Source organism: Platalea leucorodia, assembly GCF_965183815.1.
Source record: "Platalea leucorodia genome assembly, chromosome: 4".
NCBI lineage: Eukaryota > Metazoa > Chordata > Aves > Pelecaniformes > Threskiornithidae > Platalea > Platalea leucorodia.
Genome location: NC_138826.1, coordinates 120,186,789 through 120,212,067, shown reverse-complemented (window position 1 = coordinate 120,212,067; position 25,279 = coordinate 120,186,789). Strand labels below are relative to the sequence as shown.

General features: G+C 49.7%; 1 protein-coding gene across 3 annotated transcripts in view; it reads right to left on the bottom strand.

Moving 5' to 3' along the window:
* Window positions 1–25,279, bottom strand: part of FRMD4A (FERM domain containing 4A) — a gene marked incomplete at its 5' end in the record, with an annotated part of 385,473 nt that overhangs the window by 131,810 nt on the left and 228,384 nt on the right. For all 3 annotated transcript variants that reach the window (XM_082310334.1, XM_082310333.1, XM_082310332.1), the window contains one exon: window positions 5,968–6,033. In XM_082310334.1, coding sequence (XP_082166460.1) covers window positions 5,968–6,033 — 66 coding nt within the window. The remainder of the gene's footprint in view (window positions 1–5,967; window positions 6,034–25,279) is intronic.

The window sequence follows — 25,279 nt, the reverse complement described above, 5'->3', positions numbered from 1 at the left end:
AGACCTAGACCAGAGTCCTAACATTGTGGTTAGGGAAAATAAAGCCTCCTTTCCAGAACACAGATCTGAGCACCCCTTCAGCTCCAATCCATTTTAAATTATAATCCAAATCCGATTTTTGCACATTTTTCTCACTGCAAGGATCTGGATCCTGCCAAATTCATAGCAGAAAACTCCACTTGAGCTCAGCCTGCTCTCCAATTATTTGTCTGCCCTACAGAAAACATGCATTTTTTTTTGGAGAGGAGCAACACGCCAACCCACAACCTACAAAGCCACTCAGAGGACAGTTGTCAAGCCAATGCTGAGCCCTTGCATTAAGACGAAGGGACACTTTCCAGTTGCTTTGTTGCAGGTATGGAGAGGCTGGGTGGGAAGAGTGGATGAAGGGAACCTCCCTTGGACACTCACTGAGGGCATCATTGCCAGCCCATCCCAGCTCTCCACGCCCTATAGAACATGCCCTATAAGCAACCCCAGTAATATATTCACCGTGCTGCTCCTGCAAGGGTGTAAGGGAGGGCAGCGGGGCTGGCAGGGCCGTACTCACCCTCTTGCCCGCTCCTGCCTCCTGGCTCCCAGGCCAGCGCTGGCTGCTGCTGCCTTCCACAGCGATGGTTAAAAGCACTTTTGGAGCAGAGCCTGCGAGCACTGCAGGGGACCGTGCTGCCTCTCCTGCACGGCGAGGACGGCTACTGGCACCCAAACGTCTCCATTTACGGTCAGGGCCGTGGGGCTGCATTTCTGCATCAGCTTGGGAGCTGGTGCTTTTAAAGGGATCCCCAGTTTCGGCAGTGGAGCAGGGTTGGATCCCATTTTTCTGCAATTTTTGTGGCTTCCCAGGGGAGATTTAGCCCATCCTGGGTCTTGTTTATCCTGCTCTGAGGATGGGATATATTGCTGTGGTCCTCATGCAAAACCTGTATCCCAAGTTACACTGCTTCTCCCCAATGGCAGGCAGGTGCCATCCTCAGTACCACCTAAAGGGAAACCTTTGCAGTTTTTCCACTATGCCAGCCCAGGTAACTCATTGGCATACAAAAGTGAGGCAGCAAGAAAACATGGGTAAACCCACATTGATTGTAATTTCCTAACCATGAGCAATAGTGAAAATATTGCGAAAACTCTTACAGCACCCTGGGAGGAGAGGGGAGCATTTTATTTCTCCCTCTAACCATTATTAGTGGAGTTATTGCTCTCAAAAGATGCTATATCTTCCCCAGGACGGCATGCCTCAGCCTGGCCCCAGCGAGGCTGAGCCTGGAGGAGCAAGGGACACCGGCGTGCTCTGAACTGAGCATTTCCATGCGGACAGCCACGCTGGTGACAGCCATCCGTGTGGCAGTGAGTCACCAGCCCACGAGGCACCTCACCAGCCCGGCGCTGGCTCACAGCTACCAGCGTCTCCCAGTCTGGCTTGGAGGCGGTTCCTGGGGATGAGATGCTGAAGCATGGCAGGCACACTGCAGACAAGTCCTGGGCTCCTGAAGGACTCTTGACCTGCTCAAAGCAGAGTCGGTGTGCAAGGCAAAAGGGTTGGAAAGGGATGTTCTGTGCATCTCATTAATTTTGGCTGTACATATAGGCATAGCGCTGTTAACATGTTTTTGGATGCACTTGCATCGCAGCTGGGAGATAGAAGTGCTGAAGCTTACCTAGCTTACTCTGAGCTCTTTGGGTAGCAAGAGTTACTTAAGAAGCGGTAACATGGACATCCAGGGGGGTTAACCACCCAAATACCTATGGACAAGCGTGGTGCTGACCTCCACGTCTCCCCCTGGCTTTTCCAACTTGGACTCAGTGCTCCTTGGGAAGAAGGTTAGAAACAAAATGCCCAGTTATTTCCTACGATCAAATTTCAGAGCCCTCCAGACCCCACAGACGGCTCTGCTACGAGCCTCGGATGAGCTCCATTTCTGCAATAACTCTTCCAGAGAGAAAGAATTAGGAGGCTTAACACTTTCGGATGACAGTTGCCGGAGCTGCCGTCAGATAACAGGTACCGGCAGCCGGCACAGGAGCCAGGAGCGAGGCAGGCTGTCTGATTCAGCCAGCCCGGAAAAAAGCCGTGTTTATAAAAACCCACATGAAAAGGAACAAATTGCCAATTACGCAAAAGTCTTTAAATAAAGCAACGCAAACCTTTCATGTGCAGGAGACAAATGATACACGGTCACAGGGAAATAATATAACAGATAGGGAGGCTGAGAGCAGGGAATGTGAGCAAATCCGTTTTCCAGAAGCAAGAAAGGGGACTCACTCGCTGAAAAGGATTAGCTGGATAAAGCCAAACACTTTTAAAAAAAACTGTATTAGAAACTAAACATGCGTCAAACAGAAACAGGAAAAAACCCCAGATTGTAAGAAGATCCAAGCAGCTATGCTCTGCTCCTGCTCAGAAAGAAAACGCTGTCAAAAAAATATCCTATGTAAACTTGCCACACACACCAGACCATCAACAGGCATTTATCAAATGAAACACATACCAAATGCAACTCTTCTTCCTAATCCCAAGTCAAACAGGCTTTGAGTTTCAGACCCTCAGGAAGAGATTTCCATACGATCCTCCTCTGTCTCCGTTTATGATTAGCCCTTCTAAATTTCAGCCTTTATCTGACAAAACATGTTGGGGAGGGCTTTCTTTTATCCGCAAAGCCTGTGTTTCTGCTTTTCCTTAGCTGCTGCTGTACCACTCTGCAGCCGCTCAACTTGGGAGGAAAAGACTTCAGTCAAGACCCTTTGGTTGACTAAACTCAGGATCACTTTCCTGATGGTGGTAACCCCAAGCCCTTGCGTTATGTGCCAACACCAAAGCAAGCCAGCGTTCGCAGAAGGGGTTATAAATGCTGCCTCTGAGCCAAAATCTTACTTTTGGGGCTCAGTAATGCAAATAAAACATATGCGCGTGGGGGGTCCCGCTGGCAATAGCTGTGTGGCCAGTCGGAGGGGTCTTTGTAGTTTTGGGAGAGAATTTGTGGTGGTGAAACATTTCAATCTGGTCTGGCGGAGCTGTCGCGCCGAGCCAAGGCTGACTCCTGCGAGCAACCGCAGGAGCACAGTTCCCACTTGCCACCCTCCTGCAGCCTGAGGTATGGTCCTCATTAACCAGCAATTGATATGTTTCGAACGACATATTCATAAACCCCTGAGTCTGATCACAGCTAATTTGCAGACAAAAAAGGGAGTACATTTGCTTAATACACTGCTTTTTGTAAACACCCTGATCGTTCCCAGATGCATCTGTTTCTGCCCAGCAGCACTCGAGGCAGCAGGAGAGGAAATAATTTCAGCTCCCGAGAGTCACTGACCTAAGCAGTTTCAAGATGCTCCAGGAGCCCTCCTGCATCCGTTCGAGGGAGCTGTACCCACCTCCCTCCTTCAGTCAGACCCAGCTTCTTCTGCTGTTTTTTTCCACACCAAAATACCGCAGCAGGATCCTCGAACCCTTCGCTAGGCAGAGCCTTGATATCGCACATGCAAGCGCTGCAAGACTGCGTAAAGCCAGATCCAGATCAGAATGGTATTTTGATCTCGCCCATGGCAGAGAAACCAGTTTTACTTATTCCCAGCGATCTCTCCTAAACTTGCCTTAGGAGTGTGAAATTAGCTATGGAGAAGCTTCCAGGAAAGGTTGAGGCTGGTGGGAAGGAGGAAATTTCACATGAGAATTTGAGAGTCTGGCTCCCGAGCGATTCAAGCCAACACAGATCTAGATGTTATGGCCCAACACAGCTATGGAAGAATCTCTTTCATGGCATAAACCAGCAGATCAGCCCTCCATTTCAGCTCATGGCAAGATACCCACAAAAAATACAGCTTTGAAGTGACAGCCAGAAGCTTGGAGTTGGATGAACATTTTATTTACAGCTTCTTATTCAGTTCAGCTATGAGATAAGGTAAAATAATAAAAATAATGGTGCTCAGAACTTACAAAGTAACTTTTATCTGAAATCTCAGCACAAGTTACAAACAATAACTCCATGCTTTACAGGCAGGCAAACCAAAGTGTTGTGCCCGTGTCTGCAAAGAATATCAGTATTGGAGACACACTTGAATCCAAACATCGTCTTCCTCTGCCATCTGCTCCCCCAAAAGCGATTTACTTGCTGTCGCCCTGAGTAGAGGCTACCTAACCACATTGAAACCTCATTTAACCAGAAAAGCACCCGAGATGCCTCAGTGGACAATCCTGTACACATATGGGCACAGGGCTGCTCAGAGAGCTGGGTCAACCTGCATGCAACAGAGGTTACTGCTTTTTCTGGGTATGAATTTTTCGTAATTGCACCTCCTGGCTTTCCTCATTCATACGTTAGTTGAAAACAGCGAAACGATTTATTGTACAAATAAAATTCAGCCATAGGTCACTTGCAAACTAGTTAGTGTGATTTACAGAGCAATTTGCTTCCTATATTGATCATGAGAAATTCCCATTGAAGGTGTGATCAAACACTTAAAAAAATAGTATCATGTGATACTGTTTCTGCTTACTCAGAAATGGACACAGAGCTTCCCAAACCAACCTCCTTGACTGTGATCTTCACTGTGGGGTTTTTTGTGTTATTGATAAAAAACCCAAATAAGCAGGTTGGCCAGGGCAGCTCTTATAGATTTCCCGCAGTATACTTTAAACTGTGATTATTAATATTGTGAGCAGTGCTTCAGCTCAGCTGTTCTCCATTAGCCCATTCATTTTTCATTGAACTAAGGAATATTTAAAAAGGCATTTATATGAAATAAGAAGCCAAGTGCTGCATCCTTGTGATGAAAGTGGCTGCTAAGCATCAGCGAGCCCAGTGCAGCCTGGTGCAGGGATGCTCACCGTGCGGAGACCATTGGTATGGTGTTTTGGTTTAATTAGTCATCCTGATTTAGCTGTTCTCATTTCAGCCCTGGCCTGGCTCATTCATGGTTATACAGGCACTTGACAAATGTCTCGGAGAGCTGAGGGATTTCACCTCCTCAGTGACTAAGTACTTGAAAAAACATTACCCGTTAACATTTTGTTAATGGTATTTTTAAGCAACTTTCCAGAAAGCGAGGCCGAATGTGCTTCCGGCGATTCAGGTCGCCTTCAGAAATCCCCATTCAGCTCTGCTTGTGCTGGGTAGGATCCTGCTCCCTCCCAGCTTATCAGCTGCGGCCGGGGGATTTGGGCGCTATGGGAAGTTTCATTTCCTGCTTCTTGGGCTGCCTGTGGCCGGCAGCCTTTGTAAAAGGAAAGACATTCTTCTAATTCTTGTTATTAACCCGTTGGTGATCTCTGAGACACGAGCCAAAATTGTCAGAAAAGCTCAGGATACTACAGCTTCCATCAGCTCATCATTACGCAGCCAGCACCAGGCTCTCATTTTTCCTAATTTTCCATTTTGTTTTTAAATAAAAAATAAGACAGATGGAGCACAGACTTATTTTAATGCATGTTTCTGTTTGACACATGATTTACAACCTCTGTAATATCTCAAGCAATGCCTGCCCATGGCACCACTGCCGCAGCCTCTTCTGCTGCCGGCCGCACTCCCGGCGCAGGCGGGTGCCTGGGGCACAGCCACCTCCGGTGCGGAGCCCGGCATCGTACCCCAGCAACTTCGGATGGCAAGTAAAGATGATAAAAACAAATGCTGGAGGTATTTTAAGCAGATGCAATACATTTCTCAAAGCTAAGCAACGCCTGAAAAAATAGCAAGTGATTTAGTAAGAATGTCAAAAATGACCAGAACTGCTTTCCTTCTCACTGGCAGTGACTGGGAGGGGTTTGGCACAGAATAAATCAAAATACATCCTGAATTAGTCCTCCACACCGATATGTCTTTGCAGATCCTCCCCACCCAGCATTAATACAGCTTCCCTGAGCAATTGTGGCGTGAAGTTGCTGAGAAAACCAGTTGAAAACCCTTTTCTCTCCCCACCCCGGCAAAAATCCGCAGCCGTAGCAAGCTATTGCATGGTGAAACGTGCAGTTCTTACCTGAACGAGGAGCTCCAGCTTCCTGTCGTCAAGGAGGTGCACTTGGCATCTGCGACCCTCCGTCATCTGCAAGAGAGAAGAGGCACGTGTGTCAGGGCGCTCGGCTTTCCAGCTTGGCACGCGGCTGCCGGCTCCCCCGGCGCAAGCTGGAGGCTTTCATTCATTCACTGCGGTGCTTTCAGTTTGTGGTTTTGTGGTTTTATTTGTTTTTTTGTTTTTGCCTTTTTTTTTTTTTTTTAAATTAATCCCCCTTCTTTTGGCACTGGGGGAAAGAAAAGGCTGGAAGGAGAAAAAGAAAAGCCACCCCGGTAGCTGTCACGGAGCAGCGTGTGGCGTCTGCTTGGACGCAGCTGCCGGGAGGAGGTCGTTCCAGTGTGAAAAATGGGGCCAGGGGGATGGTTTGCAGCACAGGGGCCCCGACATTTCATACCGCAGCCTCCGGCTTCGCAGCCAGGTTGGCCGGTGGAGGAGACGACCAGACGAGTTTCCCTCAAACCCCTCCACAGCAAGGATTCAACCATCCCAGAGGCAGCACAGAGCAAGCAAGGCTCCTCCCTGGGCCATGCTGACGGTGCTCCCTGGGGTTGCACCAGCTGCTCGTTTGGGCCCGAATCCCAAGATGGGCTTGTCCTACTTGGGGTGTCCTATTTAAGATGTACCACAGGAGCCACTTGTGATATTATCATAGTGGTCCAAAGGTGCTTCCATACCAATATAGTTTATTACAACTGTTAACAAATAATATCCATAAAACTTTTAGGTATAGAAAACTGTTTCTTCCAAGGTCCCGTAGATTGGGATGCTAAGAAATAAATGAGCCACAGCTTGAGGAAATTCCTCTACAGTTGGTCAAGCCCTTTCCTGACTCTGCTCTTGCACAGAGCACCGCAAGTGAGGAGCTACTTTGCTTTGCAGAGTTACAGATCTGGACTCAGCCCTGCAAAGCCCTTCAGCGTGCACAGGCACAGGCACAATCCCACTATCTGCTAATGGGATATGGACTGCCTAAGCCTCTTTGGCTCTTGGAAATCCCTTCCTCAGCACAACTTAGGCATCACGCAGGCAGCCTCCCCAGTGGGGCTCGCCCCACAGCACTCACGCGTGCCTGGACCCACGGTGGCACGGACCCAGCTCAGCCCCGCAGCATGGCTCAGTGCCACAGGGACCCACCATCCTCCAGCCAAGGCACCTTTCTAAGCACTGCATGGATCCCCAGCTCAATTTAATGATATTTCTTGCATGGTGAGTCCTAAAGCATCACCAGAAGGGAGCAGAGGGTCCACAGGAGCCTGGCGGGGGGGGGGTACAGGCTGTCAGGGATGCGGCTGCCGCAGCACCCTGGCCATTTCTGCCCTCACCCATCACTTCTGCCCAGTGGCACCAGCTGAGCTGAGCCCCCGATGCAAAGCTGCCTTGCAGAGAGCAGGAGGTGTGGGGTCGGGGTTAACTGAGGACAGCTCAGCTTTCTGCTTTAGCTCTGTGGTTTAAAAAACACCCGCTCCCGTGGCTTGATGAAACCAGATGCGCTGGCATCCAGGAGGTGGTGGTGGATGCCCTACCATCAGCTTCGCCTGTTTGAGAGCCCAGGCAATGTGTGGCCCTTGCCATGGTGTCTGCACCCTTGGCCATCTCCAGCAGTGTTGCCCTCGCCCTGCCAGTTGCTGGCTTTTGGTGCGGGAGCCCACCAGGCTCTCCTGGGTGCTCCTGTCCTCCCTCTTGCCAGCTCTGTCCCACATCCATCTCCTCGTTTCCTGGGGCCAGGACAGATCGAGTCTTACCCTGGCTCCAGCCTCTTCCCCATAGCAAAAATTCAGATATGCTAACAACTCTATTGAGCCTCAAGCTGGCCATGCAAGATATGGAGTTTATTATGAGACAACTTCAGTCAAAATGAGCTTTTCCCTTCAACTCATCCCAAATTTACAATCCTGGCATGCACAATCCCATGCAGCCCAAGCAGACTTCACCCCCGTTGTTACTCACACCAGCATGCCTCTGGAGTATCGTGCACGCTAAATAACATCGCTTTCCTTCTCATTTTCCATGAGCACAACTGGAGCCCTGGCATTGCAGCCAAAGGAAAGCCTTGTAAAACAAGGCTTCTCATAAATGTCAGCCAGTTACTACCATGGCAATAAATTGTCTTCTTACAAGAGTTTCCTCTGGTAAGTAATGTTATGCAAAATATGGCTTCTTATATTACTTGGTGAATGAGATTTTTCTCTATGAAGTCTGTATTAAACAGCTTTCAGCTCAGTTCTGAAGCTATGCCAGAGGCCTGCAGAAGGGCTTTGCAACGGTTTGCCGTGCTTGGTGTGAGTCGTGTTCACATGGGCGCAGGGAACCGCCAGCTTTCGTTGCTGGGCTTCCCCTGCAGATGAAACTCCAAATGGCTGAGCTCTGCTTCGGCATCTCTCTCATCCTCTTACTGTCACATATCTCTTGCGTCCCCAAGATGGTGAGTATGCACTGATATTCCAGTTTTAATATGAGTTTACCCAAGGCAGGAGATAAAGCAGTGAGTTTATCATGGCAGTAACATGCAATGGCAGGGATGGAAACTCAGTCCAGCTCTCGCGTGTTACGCTCCATCGGTTATACCAAAGTTGAAATGAGAATAAAAGAAGGTGAAAGGGGGAAGAGGGAAAACTTGCTGAGATGTTTGACTTTGTGCTCTAGCGTTTCAGCAAAGCACTTGCTTTCTGTGTGGAGCTTCTTTAGCTCTCCACGCTTTTCCAACCCGGACTTTCGTATCTCCTTAGGGCTTTCATGGCTTAAAGAAATCCCAAATGCAAACAGCTGGTAACATGAAGTATCTGAATAAAGCGAAGCTCAGAAATGCAGCACATCTGGTCTAATTGCAAGGCACTTCATGACCATCGCTTGCAGGAGAGGAGGGAGGAGGAGCGAAAGGAGGGAAAGCACATTGCTTTCAGATCAGCTTGTCCCCAGCAGTTCTGTCCATCAGCAAAGTGGCTGTCAAAGACCACGATTGTTTTTATAGTTTGGTCACGCAGTGTGTGAACACACAGCAAGGCACATGCTTTATTTCTTTAGTGCCACCTTGTTTCTGTGCCTCTCAGTGGTTTGAAGGTTCATGCTACAGGCTAATGACCCCAGCTGGTGGCCTGCAGGCTGTTTCCACCAAGGCATTTCTGCCCAAGAAAGGGTGAAGAGCTGCTCCAGGAGCTGGAGCGGATGCACCAGCCGCTGCACAGCCTCGGGGGGAGAAAGACTCCCAGCACAGGTACCAACACAGACAGTGAAGGAGCTTCTGTTTTTGTCTTGGCTGATACCTTGAAGCTCAGAAGGACTGGCTGGAGATCTGCCACAATATGTCCTTCTGTAGACAGGGTGCCCAGCCATGGGACTTTTCACTTCCCTTTGAAAGAAATTATGCTTTCCAAGAGAAAAGAAGAGAAGGTAGAAGACAGACTTCCTCCTTGATATAAGATAAACTATGCTGGTCTTTCCCTCCTTTCTGTTTTATTATTCCGCCAGGTGTCTGAAGCCCACACTATGTGCTTTTTTGCATCAGATCAATAGAAACTCTGCTAGCTTGTCAGAGCAAGAAACGACAACGTTTCAAAGCACAGCAAGAAGGAACTGATTTAGCACAGTCTGTCTGCATGAAAGATGCCGCTTCTGACGCTTTGTAAATTGGCTGATCTACGCTATCTGCTGCGCTGCGATGGATGGAGCTGTGGCTGGCTCTAGGGGGACAAGTCAAGGAACCCCTTCTGCTTCTCTGTGTAACCAGAGAAGGGAAATCAACATCAAAGCCCTGTAGATGGGAACGTAAGAGCAGGAGGTCACTAAGCATGAGCTGAGCAGCACCAGAGTTTGGACGGGGGAAGACTACAAGGAGCGAATCAAGATTCTCCACTCCCAAGGCTCTCACCCAGAGAAGGATGGGCTAAGAGGCACAAAGGTACAGCGGTACAGCTTTCCCTTCACCATGGAAAAGCGAAATCCCAGCAAAGAGACAAGAAGAAATGTTTGAGCAGAGCTGTGGACAGAAGAGAAGGACACTTGATGTGGCAGGGAAGTGGGAGAGTTTGCTCCTGACCAAATCCTGGGTTTCACTGTGAGCTCAGTGAGTGAGTTTTCCTTCTGGAGGGCAAGAGCCCTCTACCCTAACTCCAGAAAGTAAAAAGTCAAGTGTCTAGTTCAGCCTATCGGTCAAGATGCCCTTGATGCTCAAAGCAGAGAGAACTTTCAGACATTTCAAGTTAGGTGAGACAATTCCCAGGTGAGCTCCACGGTTGTGCTGGCTGCTTGCACGTGGTTTGTCCCATACCTGGAGCCCAGCTCTAGTGCTCAGCTCAGGAGAGCCTTCCAACAGCCAAGGATGCTGTATCCACATCAACCCCCAAATTTCCGATGCTTCTCAAGATGTGCGAAGCGATGGGACTGTGTTACACACCCCTGAGTGCTCACAGTTCATCCATATGGCAGCGAGCTGCACACGCTGGGTGTGAATATGGGCCACATGAATTTCATGGGCCAGACTTATCACAAACTCAGATGGAAATTATGTGCCAAAATACAGAACAGATTTTTTTTTCAAAACAGCTCAGTACATCACATTTTTCTGAAAATCTGCCACTTCTTTTAGTGCCTGCACATGCGGCACGACCCCTGAGCACTTGAAGAGCTAAACATGAGCGCTTTTGAAAAGCGCTGTCATTTATGTACATGAGTGTGCAAAGACTGGGGATAATATATCTCCAATACGCAAACACAGATGGTGCTTGTAAGGCACAGGAATGTCTGAAGCGATGTGTTTGTGTGGGTGAGGTGCTGGATTAGTGTGCAGGAGAGCTGATCATACACGAGGCATGTGTGCTTTCTCTGCTCCTTGGCTTTTGCACCTTGAGGATGGGAAAATTGATGCTGACCTCCTTTGCAAAACTCTCTGAGATTCCATCAGTGACAACAAGACCTGACATACACGCTTGTTCACTCCAGTAAAGGGATGCTACAGAAAGGAAATATCTCTCATGGTTACTCATGGGATCTTCCGGATCGTAGCTGTTTTTGTCAAGGAAAGGACGTTTTAGTTACCTTTATCACAAGACTTGAAATCTGCTTTGGAGGCTCCTACCCAAATATTTACACAACGGGTTTCCTAGGGAAGGCAGGCTGGCAGTTGTTTTGCTCTGCGGCATGAACTGCTCTGGCGACTGCCCTCCTCTCTATTCATCCTCGCTGTAACTCCAAACATTGTCGCGGAGCATCCTATAAACTGTCTGTGACACAGCCCGAAAACCCACCACGCTCAGCTAATCCCCACGTGCCCGTCCCTTCGTCACTAAATTATCAGCAACTGCCCACAGAACTGCTCCATCCAACACAAACAGCGAAGGCGATGGGAGGAAACAGCTCCAAAGGGAACCTTTCCCTTTCAAAAATGAAAAAAACCCTTCTGGTGAAAGCGCTGTCACACTAAATAACTCAAATGCACCAAATGCAAATGCTATTTACAATGGCAGTTCTATAAATATCCGTGGCACATTTCATTAGCCAGTGACTGCAGAAATAAAGAGGAATACGGCGTATTCTTCCATGACTCAAATCAGAAATTATAATAGGAGGCAGAATATTTCCTAAATGCTCACTGCCTGTATGGGAGGCAATTACTGTGCTGAATACACAAAAATCTGTGTCGCTTTGCCCGCTGTTTGGACAGACCCGCTGAAAGGAGATACGAAGAGATGACAGCCCACTGATTACAATAAACTATTAGATTAAACGTCCTGCTCCCACTTGACCACTTCTTACTGCCTTCTCATCCTGGCAACTCCTAAGCTTGTAGGGAGAGAGACGGAGGAAAAGCGGCGTGTTTTTGATGTCTGCGTGGTTTATTTTGTGCATGTGGCAGCACTTCACTTTGCTGAATCGGGGCCGGTCTCGCAAACGGCTGTCTGTCGCGCTGACCAGCACTGTCTCTTGGCTTGCCTGCATCCATCTGTCATCTCCTGTCCTACACTCACACTTCAAGATCCTGGAGGAAAGACTATCCTTCTTTTCTATGATGCCATGTGTTTGCAGAGCATCCTTCCCAGTTGCTGGTCTGCAGCAGCATCTAATATATATAATATTCCAGGTTCAATGCCCTCATGCACACTCACTTCTCCTGCCCTTCCCCTTCCCCAGAAAGGGCCGTATTCAGGCAGGCTGGCTTCCACCTGAGCCTCGGTGCCTCGAAGTTCTGAGGACGGGGAGACAGTCAGGAGAAACTTGTTTCTGAATGTGGTCTTCATTTCTACCATTTATTTCCATGACCCTTTCCTAGATCGATAGTGGAGAGTCTGGTTTGTAATTATTTTTTCAAGAGGGAGAAAAATGATTTTAATTTGGCACAAGGTTCCTGGCATAGGAAGTCTATATAACCTGCCCGGCCTGTAAAGGTCAGCGACACAGTACATTACATGGGCTGAACTTTCTGAAAAAATCCAATACAGAAGTAGAAATGTTTCTCACTACAATGTGTAGGAACCCATTAGACAACACTTCTGCCATTCAGATTTGTTCACGTGATAATTTTTTTGATTAAAAAGGCTGTTTGGTGCTCTGGAGCAGGAGAGGTTAGTTGTAAGCCAGTTGTTTGTTTTTTTTTCCCTAGGAAGGGTATCCCAGCCATATCCTCAGGCATCTGCCATCTTCTACTTCTGTAGGAAAACTAAGATGTCGCATATTCAAAGAAACAGGACCATCCTTTTTAGGAAGGGAACTTGGTGGCAAATGGAGCTTTGGAGCCAAAAGCATGGGCCCAGGAAAGATCCTGTAGATAAGGATAGTGGCGATGTGAAGAAAAGTAGCCGATGGCTGATTTGTAACCAGACGCCAGCTTCTAATGCAGCGTGAGCTTCCTTGGTACAGAAGTGCTCTGAGGCTCTGTGAAATACATGCACGGTCCATAGTTGGATTGAATGGCTAGAAAATATACGCCAACGATGATGCAGCATCTCCTACAGGTTTGGTAGGACCAGAGGAAGGTATCATGTGCCAGGCCTTTGGATTTCCCTGAAAGCCTCTTTATCCCACCCCTTGAAAAATCAATGTCCTTACCAGGGACTAGGGAATGGAGATGAAATTGCTGAAACCATGGTTACAGATACAGCTCTTAAAAACCGCTCCTATCCTGCAGGAAAGGAGTGCTGCCGTGCCTTGGAGGAGCTTGACATTACCCGTGGCATAGGGGATCTGCACAGAGGATGTGTTTAAGAGGGGTTTTATCAAGTGTTGTGTTCATTTCTGCAAACGCTCATATGCCAGAAGGAGAGAAAAAAAACAGCTTCAGTAATTATAAAGCAAGAGTCCTCCTTGGGAAAGGAGGTGGGATGCTGTCGGCCACGGTGTCACCCCGGTGGAAACACGCCACGAAAGGCGCGACCCAGCCATTGTGTGGATGCCGACGGGGAGCGATGGGAGAAAAATTAAGGCGAGCTAAAGGCTGAGTGACCTGGTGACTTCCCTGTTTTGTCTTGAGAGCTGACAAAAGAATTCCTGGCCTGCCCAGGGGCTCCTCGCTTCCGCCGCACAGCGCTTTCCAGCCTTGCTCGGGCTCCTGCATCACCCGGGGACATCTGCACAGGTTATTTCTCATGCTTCGTCTAAACAGCACTCAGCAAAAATGCTCTGATTCAGCAAAGCACATAGCCGTGTCCATAAATCCCTTTTATTTCAGTGTGACATAAGCAAGTGTTTAAGTGGCTTACTGTATCAGGGCTGAAATGAAAAACCGTCTCCTACGGTCCTTAAGTCCATTTACAACATCAAGCAATAACTCTCAGGCGAACTTTAAAGCCGGCAATGCTGCACCGTAACCTCAAAACACTTGGTGCCTGAGCCGTGTAGTTAGAATTAAATCTAATTCTGATGCTGCATTTTAAACCAACCAGGGTATTACCCGGCAGACGCCTAAATCACCGCTCTGAGAGCAGCCAGCTTCAGAGGCCTGATTTCAGTTATATCCTGAGATAAGAAAGTCCTTTCCTGGACAGGCTGGCTTCCTCACTAGAATGGAGGTTGTGCTGGTTTATGTCACGTATTGTTTTCTTTCTTAAAAATAATACAGATCTAAATCTTTTCAAATACAAAGGGAAGCAGAACATCTCAGGCCCTCCCTGCCTTCTGAAGTTGATGCAGGAGGAGAGGGCAATCCCAATGCATACTTTTCACTACCTTTTGACTCTTTTGCCCTCATAACTTTTTCCATTCCCTTCCCTGGCTAGAAAAAAAAACAGTTCCAGCTTAAAAACATATCAGCATTCAGGCATTATCCTCATTATTTACAAGGCAGGATTGGAGACCGTAGGAGCTTTGAGACGGTTGGTCAGAGCATCCTCTGAGCTCTGAAGCTGAGGCTGACGGCAGGGAGTTGGCACAGTTTTCAGTATTATTTATTATTTTTAGTCTAGAGGATTCACTGGCCACAGATGTCTTAAACTGTACAGATTTGCAACCCCTTCTGCAGTCAGGAAAATGTGTCTTGATAGACCTTGACTCAGCTGGTCAGTTGTGCAGGTGGTTCAACGTGGACACCTGCTTTGGGTCAATGTTTTTAGGTCAAGAACAAGCAGGGCTCTTAAAACCTTGCTTCAAACTGAAATCCTGTAGCTATCTCCTCCTCTTTTACCTGGGAAGCCTGTGTTGCTCCTACAACCTTCCTGCACGTGCAGCATCCTGGATGTGCTCAGCGATGGGTAAGGGCTGCGTGGGGAATAAATAATAAATAAATAATTGTGCAACTGAGGCAGCCCAGCTGCTCCTCCTCCCGCCAGCTCAGGGCTCTTCCCTGCGGCCAGCGCTTTCGTGCAGATGAGTTTTAAATGAGTCAGGGGACGGGATTTCCATCCTCTCCTGCTGGACTTCCCTGCGCAGCCTCATAGACCTGGTAGACCAGCTCCTGCCTGGAGCCGACCGCAAGTCCCAGTGAGAGAGGAGAGCCGCAGTGCTGCTCGGCCGTTCGTGACTCCTCATGGAGCAGACATGGAGCTGTTCGCACTGAGCATTAAGCAGCATCTTTAGGTGCGATGAAACTGCTTGATCCATGTGAAACCATTGCAACTGGAGGGTCGCATCCTATGGGAAGTGGAAGGTGAGTGGCTAGGGCAGCCTACGGCCTCCTCCCACCTTACGGACCTTGGGACTATTCATCCATACTATGCTATTCATCTGTATGCCAAAGTAATGCCCAAAGGCTGAAAAAGTGCCACTATCACCAAAAAGCACAGCAAAAAATAAGACCCCTCACACCTATGTTAATAAGAGAGGTAGACAATCTTCCTTGCTGCAGGCCCCCCCATTAACACCCAAGATAACTTGCCCTGTATGTAAACTTCTCTTGACCTAACTCAGCTCAGGTAAACTGTGTGAAGAACATCTTTATTTTGTGAGCTTTTCTTCCCCCACCGCCCAGGATAATAATCACTTTAAGGCAAGTTCTGTAGTTTTATCCCATGTTTGCACATTATAGACAAAGGCCATGATCCAACATTTGTCTCTAATGCAGCCCAAAGAATAAATATCAATGGCAGAACTAAAACAGGATGCTCAGAGGGAAAGAGGATGAAGGATTTCTGGCATCTTTGCACAAGGACAAGCAGTGTCGTCCTGGGACAGCTGCTTCATCAGCTTTTGAGCATAGCTGTGCTTCAAGAAAACCATGATATGTCCTGGGAGAGGTCTTGCTTCCCCTGGAAGAGCTCTGTATTCACTCTGCTCACTGTGCACAAAAGACACAGCATGGTCCAAGGGAAAAGGATCTAAATTATCTACCAGGGCAATCCTTTACCAATAATGGACTCCACAGCCTTTTATAACTCACATGAACCTCTCTTTGGGGACACTTGGTCACCTTCTGGTTCATTGCCTACTGTGAACTGCGGCAAGCACCGTGAGTCATCATCATGACAACGACCGTGTGGCACTAAAGTACATAGTAATAGCTTATTATTATTATTATTTTTTCCAAAGATTTTAGAATGTCTGTTAATCTTTCCTACATCTGACTCTTAATTCCTTGTAAACATACATAAAACTGTAATTTTTTGTACAGTTTCACATGGCATATTTTCAGCAAACTGTTCCAGATATCACTCGTTTGGGCATGCAGACAGGGTGGTAATTACATGAGAGCATCCAAGTCTTCTGGGAAAACATTTACAGGAGGTTTGCTTTAGTTATAGAGAAGAACAGGACGATTTATTTGCTACTGAAACTAGTGTGATTTGCTGGAGAAAAAAAAATCAATGTAGGTTCATAGGAAGATGACCAAAGTGACCCAAGGCAGTGGAAGCAGTAATATGTGTGAAATATTTTTAAAGGACAAATTAAGATTTAAGGCTCAAAGTGTCCTTTTAGCGCTTGTTGAGTGTTTTGTACCTACTGTATCGCTAAGGATTCAGAGGTGTGAGCGGTGATCGCCCTGATCAATGGAGCCAAGGCACTGGGCAGTGCATCACTCAGATATTCTGCAACAGAGCGGGTCAATAGATAGCACTGAGCAGTGTAATATATAACACATAATAGAAAACACACTTGCAAAAGTCATTCCAGATGTGAAAAAAAATGTAAAATGTTCATCTGTACACAGAAGTGTTGATTTTTTCTTGTTTTGAATAACACTCTAAGAACTGATATGCTTCCAGAGGAAAAATATGTCACCAGGTTGTTTCCAGCCACTGTTAATCAGTGAGTTTGACATAAATTTGATGTCGAGAGCCAGGGCTGTGGCTGGTGCCCAGGCTGGGCAGCCGCCAGCGGTTCTGCCTGAGCTGCAGCAGCTGACGGGGTCGATGCTGGGTGGACATCATCCCCCAACAGGGTTTCACAGGAAGGACAGGACGAGATGCAGAGCACATTCAGACAACGAGCAGCTGACTCATCCTCAGAGATGCAGGTGTTTTTAGAAACAGGTCCTGCAAAAGTCTGGTTTGACCATTTCTGCTCCTGCTTTGTTCGGGAGCACACCCCGTGCTGAGCAGGGCAGAGCTGGGGCTACAGGACTGGGACGTCTCCCATGGGCTCTGCCTGCACATCTAGATGGGTGAAGAGCACGAAGGCATCCTACCTGCCTTCCCTTGTCCTGATAGCTTCTGATGCTGAGCATCTGCATGTCTGGTGAGGACTAGAGCTAAGACTAGCCCCACCCTGGGCTCAAGCAGGGAAAGCTGCCTCCAGGACACATAGCCTGCACTTTTATACTCCCATTCATCTTCTGAGTAATGCCAGGATTTTGCATCGCCTGTACTGAGAATGCTTTGGCTATTGGTGCAGCAAGACCGCATCAGGACACCTCACAACATAATAAATATGGACGTCCTGTAACCTCTGCACAGGAGGAACCTGGAATAAATGCCTTGGCTTGAGCCTATCTTTGTACCAGACGCCTCTGCCTCTTAAGAGCCAGGGAAGGATGTTCCTTTCTGGAAGAAAACACAGCAGCTCTCTAATACCGTGCAGAATCGATGCAGAAGAGTTAAGGATGGGAAGCAAAGAGGGAACAGCCTGATGCAATGTCTGCAAACTCAGCAGCTGGATCCGATACCCCTGAGTCCTTTGCTCCTAGGATTCGATACCCATTTTGGAGCAGCCTTCTGCCACATACGCAATTGGCTGTGCCTGCAAGAGAGGACTGAGAAAGCAAGGACACAGCCCAGCACCTTTACATTTGCAGATTCTCCCAGAATTGCCATCGGCACTCCCAGAGCATCTCAGAAAGCATCTTCCACAGTGCAATGCAGAGGCAAAGCAGACTCAGTGCTTCCCTCCAGCTCTCCCTGGTCTTGGTGAGGAACAAGTCTCCTTCCCACCATCCCCACCACCTCCTGCAGAACAAGCCCAGGTGACACCTTCAGTGGCTGTATCACCACCCCCAACAGGGCTGCAAAGCACCCCAGGGAGCCCAGGCCACTTCAGGCAGTGCTTTTTGTTCCAGTTTTTTGGTCTTTCCAGCTCAGAATTGCAGAAGGCAGCGGAAGTTACCTTCCAAATTTATTTTCCAGCTTGCTTCCACACTGGGGGGTGTGTGCGTGCACAAAGCAAGCTTTGTATCTGAGTACACATTCCCTAAATCATCCGTGTCCCCCTGAGTGCCCCATTTCACTGGGAAATGAGTGTCTGGTGGGACAAGCACACACGTGGCAGCCACGTGTTGAGATGATGGGCATCTTCACAAAACCCAAGCTGGGGATAGCCAGGAGAGATACTGTCCGTGCAGAGCAAGGACAAAACTGATTTTTGAAGGTGGAAAGAGCTCAATCCACACTCCCCTCTTTAGGACAGGCGCCACGTTTCAGCTTCAGATTTTGTGCTGTCTTTCCAAGCTGCTCACTTGATGCAGCAGCTTTCCACCCCTGGTTTGTCCTGCATAAACCCGCCGGGAAAGCAGCAGGGTCAGCCTGTGACTGCTCCGCTATCTGCAAAATGCCTCCCAGCGCAAAATATTTCAGCTCAGATGGACGGGATGCCAACAGCGCTTGCCGCGTGTGTGGTACAGCTGCAGCCACGTTCGATCCCACGCGGTCAGGAAACCCAAACAAAGGTGGATTTATTTTTGTTGGGAGATCTGGGAACTTCTAAGAAGAAAAAAAAATATAATCTAAACACAGAGCCTGACCCTTGTGGGTTGGCAAGTCCAACAGCCATTGTCAAAATGTTATGTGTTACACGTGGAAGTGTACGCACAAAGGATTTCTGTAGCCAAAATGGGAATATCAACTTCTTTTTGGTTTGCAGCTTTCTAGGAGATTTTCAGTGGACCCTTTTACAGTCAACTGAAATAAAAAAAGGGTCAACTTGCCTCCCTTTTTTTCTACTCTCAAGGACTTTTCCCAAAGATTACCACACTAGGTCACCACACCACAGCCCACCAGTGCAGATAGAGGGTGAAAAGGGCATTTTGCTACCCACTAGTGATCTTTTCTTGAGGGTGGGACCCATCAGCTGTCTAACACCATGTGAAAACATCACACAGCAGCTCAGGACAACAGCAGAAGGATGGCGTATCTGCTAAGAAAGGAGCCAGAAGGGCTTGTGAACAAGAACATCATTAACTGCACTGGAAACCAGATGGTCCCTGCTCCTCTGGTCTCCTTCGTGATTTAAGGCTTGGCAAAGGCTGAAGTCCCACCCCACCCCACAGAGATGCACCCAGGGTATCTGACACCATGCATGGAGCTGCAGAGAGGTATAACACAACCACGAAGCAGGGACACATTGGGAGGTGGCGGTACATCAGGCTCTTCTTCTACTTATTTTGGCAGGCAGCCTACTACAGCCAGATGTAGGCAAGGAATAAACCTCCAGGCTCCCATCGACCTGCAAGTAGGTGGGGTGCAAAGGTGACCTGGAGCAGCAGGAGGCAGGATCAAACCCTATGTGTTCGTGATTCATCAACATGAAAGTGCTCCCAGAAACTCAAAGCTGATCAAACGTCTGGCCGGGGCCTCTTCTCAGTGAGATCAGAGAGAAAACCAGTCAAAGTCTTTTTTGGTCCTTAATGGCATTCACCTCCGGAGCAGAAGACAGAAGCTCCAACTCATTGTGCAGCCTCAGAAAATAGTTTGTGGCTTTCTAGGAAATGGCATATATTAAGATTTACAGGAGAGATGGGGATTAAGTTGTTAAAAGTCTGGGAGAACGAGAAATATTAGGGGATGCCGTCAGCTGCAGTGGCTCCCAAGGCCACGCTGGGCAATCCATTGCTGGCTTAGGGACCCGTATGGCCTGAGAGAGGCTGGGACAAACTGGGATTTGGACCTGGAGGAGGCTTGCAAGCAATTCAACCTCAGCTTAACCTTGTCAGACCTTGCTGGCTGCTGGGCTGCTGTGCTCTGCTTGCACTGGGGCTGCAGGGCTATCTGTACCTCCAGCCGCTGGAAGGAGCGAGCCAGCAAGGATGCCTGGAGATTGGCACTGCCGAGTGACCTTGGGATTCAGCTTGTAAACCCAAGCACACCTCATCCTGCGACGAAGCATGGGGACCCTGGGGAGCCACCGTCACCTGCTTTTACAGCTCACCCGGCAGCACTGCCTCCCCCAGCTCCCCAAGAGATGGGGCATTTGTGGGATGGCTGCAGATGGAGATTTTGGGTGCAGCTCAGAGGCACAGGAACACTCACTGCCTCAAATCTAGAGTGTTTTGAACGAAAGACACCCAAGGTCCCTGAGAGCTGAGCGTGAGCGTGGCCCCATACCTGACAGCAGCCTTTGCTTGTCCCCGCGATCCAACCTGCTCCTGCTTAGCTCACGAGAAGTGGGTCACACAATGCCTTACTGCATCTTCAGGGGATAACACTTAGCCCTGACCCCAAATTTGGTTGGTGTTGGATCAACACACTCCTTTTATACCTTCCCTGTGTGTCTCACCCCTCTCGCAATGCATGACCCTTCCTTCTCCTTCACAATCCTATCAGATTGGGACTTGAGACTTCAGTCACTCCCAAGCCCCTTTCAGATTCTCCCTAATACAGCTTTTTCTCCCTCATCCATACCATGCAGTTTTACTTTGCCTTTGCTGTCTGTTAAGCTGCATTCAAACCTTCTGCTGTTATTCATACAGCAAGCAACGGTAGCAACAAAGGGGATATGCATGACTGTAATTACCTGTGATACACGGAACTAGACTGCGTGACTTGGGAAGTCCTTCCCAGTCTTATGTCCCTACTAACAACACCCAACCCACTAACCGAAGGTCTTGACTTTGCTAAACAACTTGACACAATTTCTACAGAAGATGCTCTCTGCACCAAGTGATGCTGCATTGCTGTATGGCCCTGAGTGACCCAATGCTGTGCCCACAGGTATCACCAAATACCGACTTGCATTTTTAATGCAATAATCAGTTCAGACGCATGGCAACAGGACCACTAGAAACCATCTACCAGGAGAAATGAGTAGCTTGCCCCAAAGGGTTGCGAGTGGCTCACTAGTGTATCTATACTCAAATAACGGCAAAGATCCCATACTTCCAGCATGGATGTTTAAAACAAAAATACGCCTAAGAACAAAATGTTTATTTGACATTTGCATAAATCCACATGCTGTGCCTCACTGGCGCAGTTACCCCCACTGTGGGAACTGATTTGGATGGGGCCACTCGCAACGTGAGGGATGACCAACGCCAACTCCTGTCATCCCCTTCAGCCTGCTTGGTCCTCAGAGAAACACAGCTGACTTAAGCAGCTGCGCGAGGTGGTGCTGAGCTGCAGACCCTTCAAATTATCCCCTCTCATTAAAAGAAGCAACATCTCCTTAGCTCCCCATGGCTTCTGCCACAGCCCCCCTCGCTCAGCGGCACGGCTGGGCTGCGGCAATCGCCCCACAAGCAGCTCTCCCTCCTGCAGCACGTGGCACATCCCTGCCTGACACCAGTACTTAAAACCTCCTTAAAAAGATTAATATTTGGAAGAGGACAAGCTACCGGTCACTTGTGCCAGGAAGGTCAAAACAAGCAGCTCTGAGCCACCAAGCCGAGCTGGTGCACCATCGCCCGGCCAGGGTTAGCATCGCGGGTTCAAGCAGTGTGCAGGCAGCCATGCAGGCAGCAGCCCTCCTGCCGGGCCCTCTGCCATCGCCGCAAGGAGAAAGGGGATCAAGCCGATAGTTTTAGCTCCATCGAGATCTGCCTGGTGCCTGGCAGGCAACTCTAGGCAGGGAAAATGGCACAGACACCCACGCCGGTGATGGCCCCCTCCGTGCACGGATGGGGGATGCTCATAAGACCCCGGGGGCCAATCTAGAGCGAGCCGAGTCCAAGACACCCCGACATCCAGCTGGCACTGGGCCGAGCTGGGATTCAGCCTCCCTGGATACCCAAGGCACCGGGAAAGCCCAGCTCAGCCGTGCTGTGAAGTGCGGCGCGCAGGCACAGGCACCACACCCCCTTCCCGGCAGAAAGGGTGAGCGGTGCCGGGGTTTTTGTTCAGGACAATGTTTTAAAATCCCAAACCAAACCAACAAGCTGGGAGTTCAGCTTTCCCCGTGACCTGGCTTGCCTGGAAGAGGAGATTTGCTAGCTCACTCCCGCATCTGTGTGTTGTATTGCTAAACCGCTGCCAGGGCTATTATTAGAAACAATTGTCTCTCCTGGAAATTTTATATAGAGGCTTGAAACAACTTTTCTCATGCCATCCCCAGCAGTGAGCGGGCTAACAATGCGGCCGAGAAACCCTCCTTACGCGGAGCATGTCTGCAAGGCATGCAGATACACCCAGACAGGCACAGTTTGGAAACAGAGCTATTTATTTGTCTTTTCTAGCCCTGGATCTGGAGCAACTTTTCCGCCCCTAATTTAGGAAAAGGTGCGATAGGGGAAAGGAAAAAGAGACCACGGGCTTTACCCTTTGCGAAGCCCCCAGATCTGCATTAAACTTGCTGCAGCCATTTGGAAAGGGAAGGAGCAGTCCATCTTAGCAGTCAGTGGGGACAGGCATCCAGATTGCTGGGGGGGGGGGGGGGGGGGGAAGAAATCACAGCACCAGCTTCTCTCCCCCACACCCTCTCCTTCCTTCTAGTGCAAAAAAACCCAGCCGCCGAGCTCGTCTCCCTTACTCGCCCACCAAATTCAGGATTTTGGGGTGGGTTTCTTTTTTTTTTGGGGGGGGGGAAAGGATGGAGAAAGCAGATGCTGCCCACATTTCTCTCTGTTTGAGATAAATGGAGAGAGGGGGGCGTGGAGCAACCCGCAGACTGCGGCTGGGCTTTCCCCGCGGGGCCGGGGCTGGAAGGGGAGCCCCGGCCCGCCTCGCCTCCCCTCCTCAGACAAAGACCCCGTTACCTTCTCCCGCTCCCCCGGCGGCTCCGGCGGTCCCTCAGCTCCGAGCCCGGGGCCAGAGCATCCCCGCTGCACCAGCGTCGGCAGGCCGCGGCTCTACCGCACCGCATCCATCGCCGCCTCTCCGCGGTGGGATGCGCGGGGCCGGCCCGGCCCTTCCCTCCGGTCCCCTCCGCTCCCGGCGGGCTCCCCGGGCGCTCCTAGGGCGGTCCCATGCTCCGTGCCGGTTCCGTAACCCTCCTTTTCCCCCTTCTTCTTCCCTTTCCCCGCCTGCCGGCCCCCGGCGCCCGGCTCCTGCGCGGCCGCCGCCGCGCTGCGAGGCTGGAGGCTGGAGCCGGGGAGGGAGGAGGAGGAGGAGGAGGGGGAGGAAGGAGGAGGAGGGAGGAGGGCAGCGAGTAGCAGTTGGCGCTGGGTCATGTGAAACAGATGAACCCGTCTCGGGCCTGCCAACATCTGGGCTCCCCCTCGCCTCTGGGAGGAGGATGAAGGGATGGAAGGACGGAGGGAGGAAGGGTGCAAGGATGGGGGCATTCATCCCCCCCCCGCCCCACGCGTGCACACCTTGAAATGATAACGGAGAGGGGCAAGGGCAGCGGGGATGCTTGCTCGGAGTGCTCCGGGGGGGAGGAAGAGGAGGGCAGCGAGGGCCCTGGGCACCCATGGGGCTGGGCAGGCAAGGCAGCTCCTGCCAGGCTGCAGCCCTGCTGCTGGGGGCACCTTCATTTCCCCCAGCTGGGAGAAGGGTGCAACTTGTGATGGTGTAAAAGTGCACCCACCAGCAGAGCACGCTGCCCGGGAATAAAGTGTCTTTACAGACTGCACTAGCTGTGGCCCTGGTATTGCTATTAAATAATTACATCAGTCAAGAAGGACAATGTGTGTGAGCCTCCAAAAAGTGCTGACTTTTTGGTTTAAACAAGCACAGTGCGAAGCACCCACACTACAACGCCCGCGGTTAGAGCTCTGACTTACTGCCGCTGCTTTGCCTCCCCATCAGCATTTTCTTCCTGGGACTGGGCTTATTCCCACCAGGTAAAACCCTGAGGTTGCCGTTGTGCCATGCTCTGGCACAGGCTGGCCGGGAAGAGGTCTGCTTTGGGAGGAGAGGTGTGGAGGAGAGCCCTTTTCTTCATTTGTTTTCAGTTGGCATTTAGCCACCGCGAGGATGCTCACGACGAGGATGGAGCTGGGGCTTACATGGGAAATAGGAAATTTCCTCTTTGCCCTGTAGGAAGATGACAAAGTTGCCCTCCCAACACGGTGGTGGTGAGGAGCTGGATAACTTATTTTAGCTGGGGGTGTTCCTGGGTTTGATCTGCTGTCAGACTGAAAGCCAAGACCATGCCAGCATGGAGATGCCATGAGCCTTGATGTCCTCTCCTCTGCAACGGGCTTGGGAGGACAGTGGGATGCAAAGTGCTTTTGGGTGCAACAGGCAAAAACTAGAGCGCGAGCACAGTTCCCTCTCCTGTCTTTAAGGGCACAGATATTGTAATAACGGAGCTGCGCATGCAGCCACAGGCAGGCTCACCCGTCCAGCTTGCTTCACCCAAGGGGCTGGCTTTGATTAAGGACATAAATATAGAGGCAGTTCTGGCCTCTGGCTGCCAAGGGTTAAGGGCACGTGGCTGAGGTGGCCCAACTCTGCTCTGGAGGCGATCCCAAGGTCAGGACACAGTGGCAAGAGGCAGCGAAGTTACTCATCTCTGCTCCAGGAAAAGCAGGGAGACCACAGCTACATTGCAAGGGTGAAGATGGGGGTTTTCTGGGTTCATCTAATCCTCTTCTAGATCTGGCCACTGAAGTACCCCCAAAGGGCAAACCACCAAAACACAAACTGCAAAACCTCCTGGAATTTTAAACCCACAGTTTCAGAGAGGGGTAAAACTTCAAGTCGCCTCCTAAATTCTGTTTTGCCCTTTTCCTTCAATGGAGGTCACAACATATCTCAAGCAGGTTCTGCCATCTTCAGTGCTGGTGGCAAAGAAGATCATGTAATCCTGAACCTCAGCAGTGGTTCAGCCCTGCTCCTGAACCCTGCTCAGAACTAGCAATGAAAAATCACCTTCCCAGGCTGACTTTCACAAAAACAGGAGGCGAAGCTGCTTCAAAGGTGCACTCACCATGCAGGTGCCTGCTTGTGCTTGCTGCTCTATAAGAATATGCCAAGGCAATGGACTTTGCCCTTGGGGTAGGATGATCCTTCAACTAGCAAAGCCTCAGGGCAGTTTCCCCACCCATCGCTGTACGGCACATGTTGCCCTTCAAGGTAACTCATCCTCTCCTGGCAGGATCTGCCTCCAAACCCAGAGCAGAGCCAGGGTGTGGTGCAGCATTATTCAGCCAGTGATAAAAGAGCTCGCCGGGTGGGTTAAAGAAGCAGCAACAGAGACTGGAAGCCTCTAATTGCAAAGTGATTTTTTTCATGCATAGCAGCAAAAACTGGAAAGCAAAGCTCACTTTGCCCAGAATTGCAATTTTCAGCTTTCAGTGCAGGTGTGAGGAGTTCATTAGACTTAGCTTGAA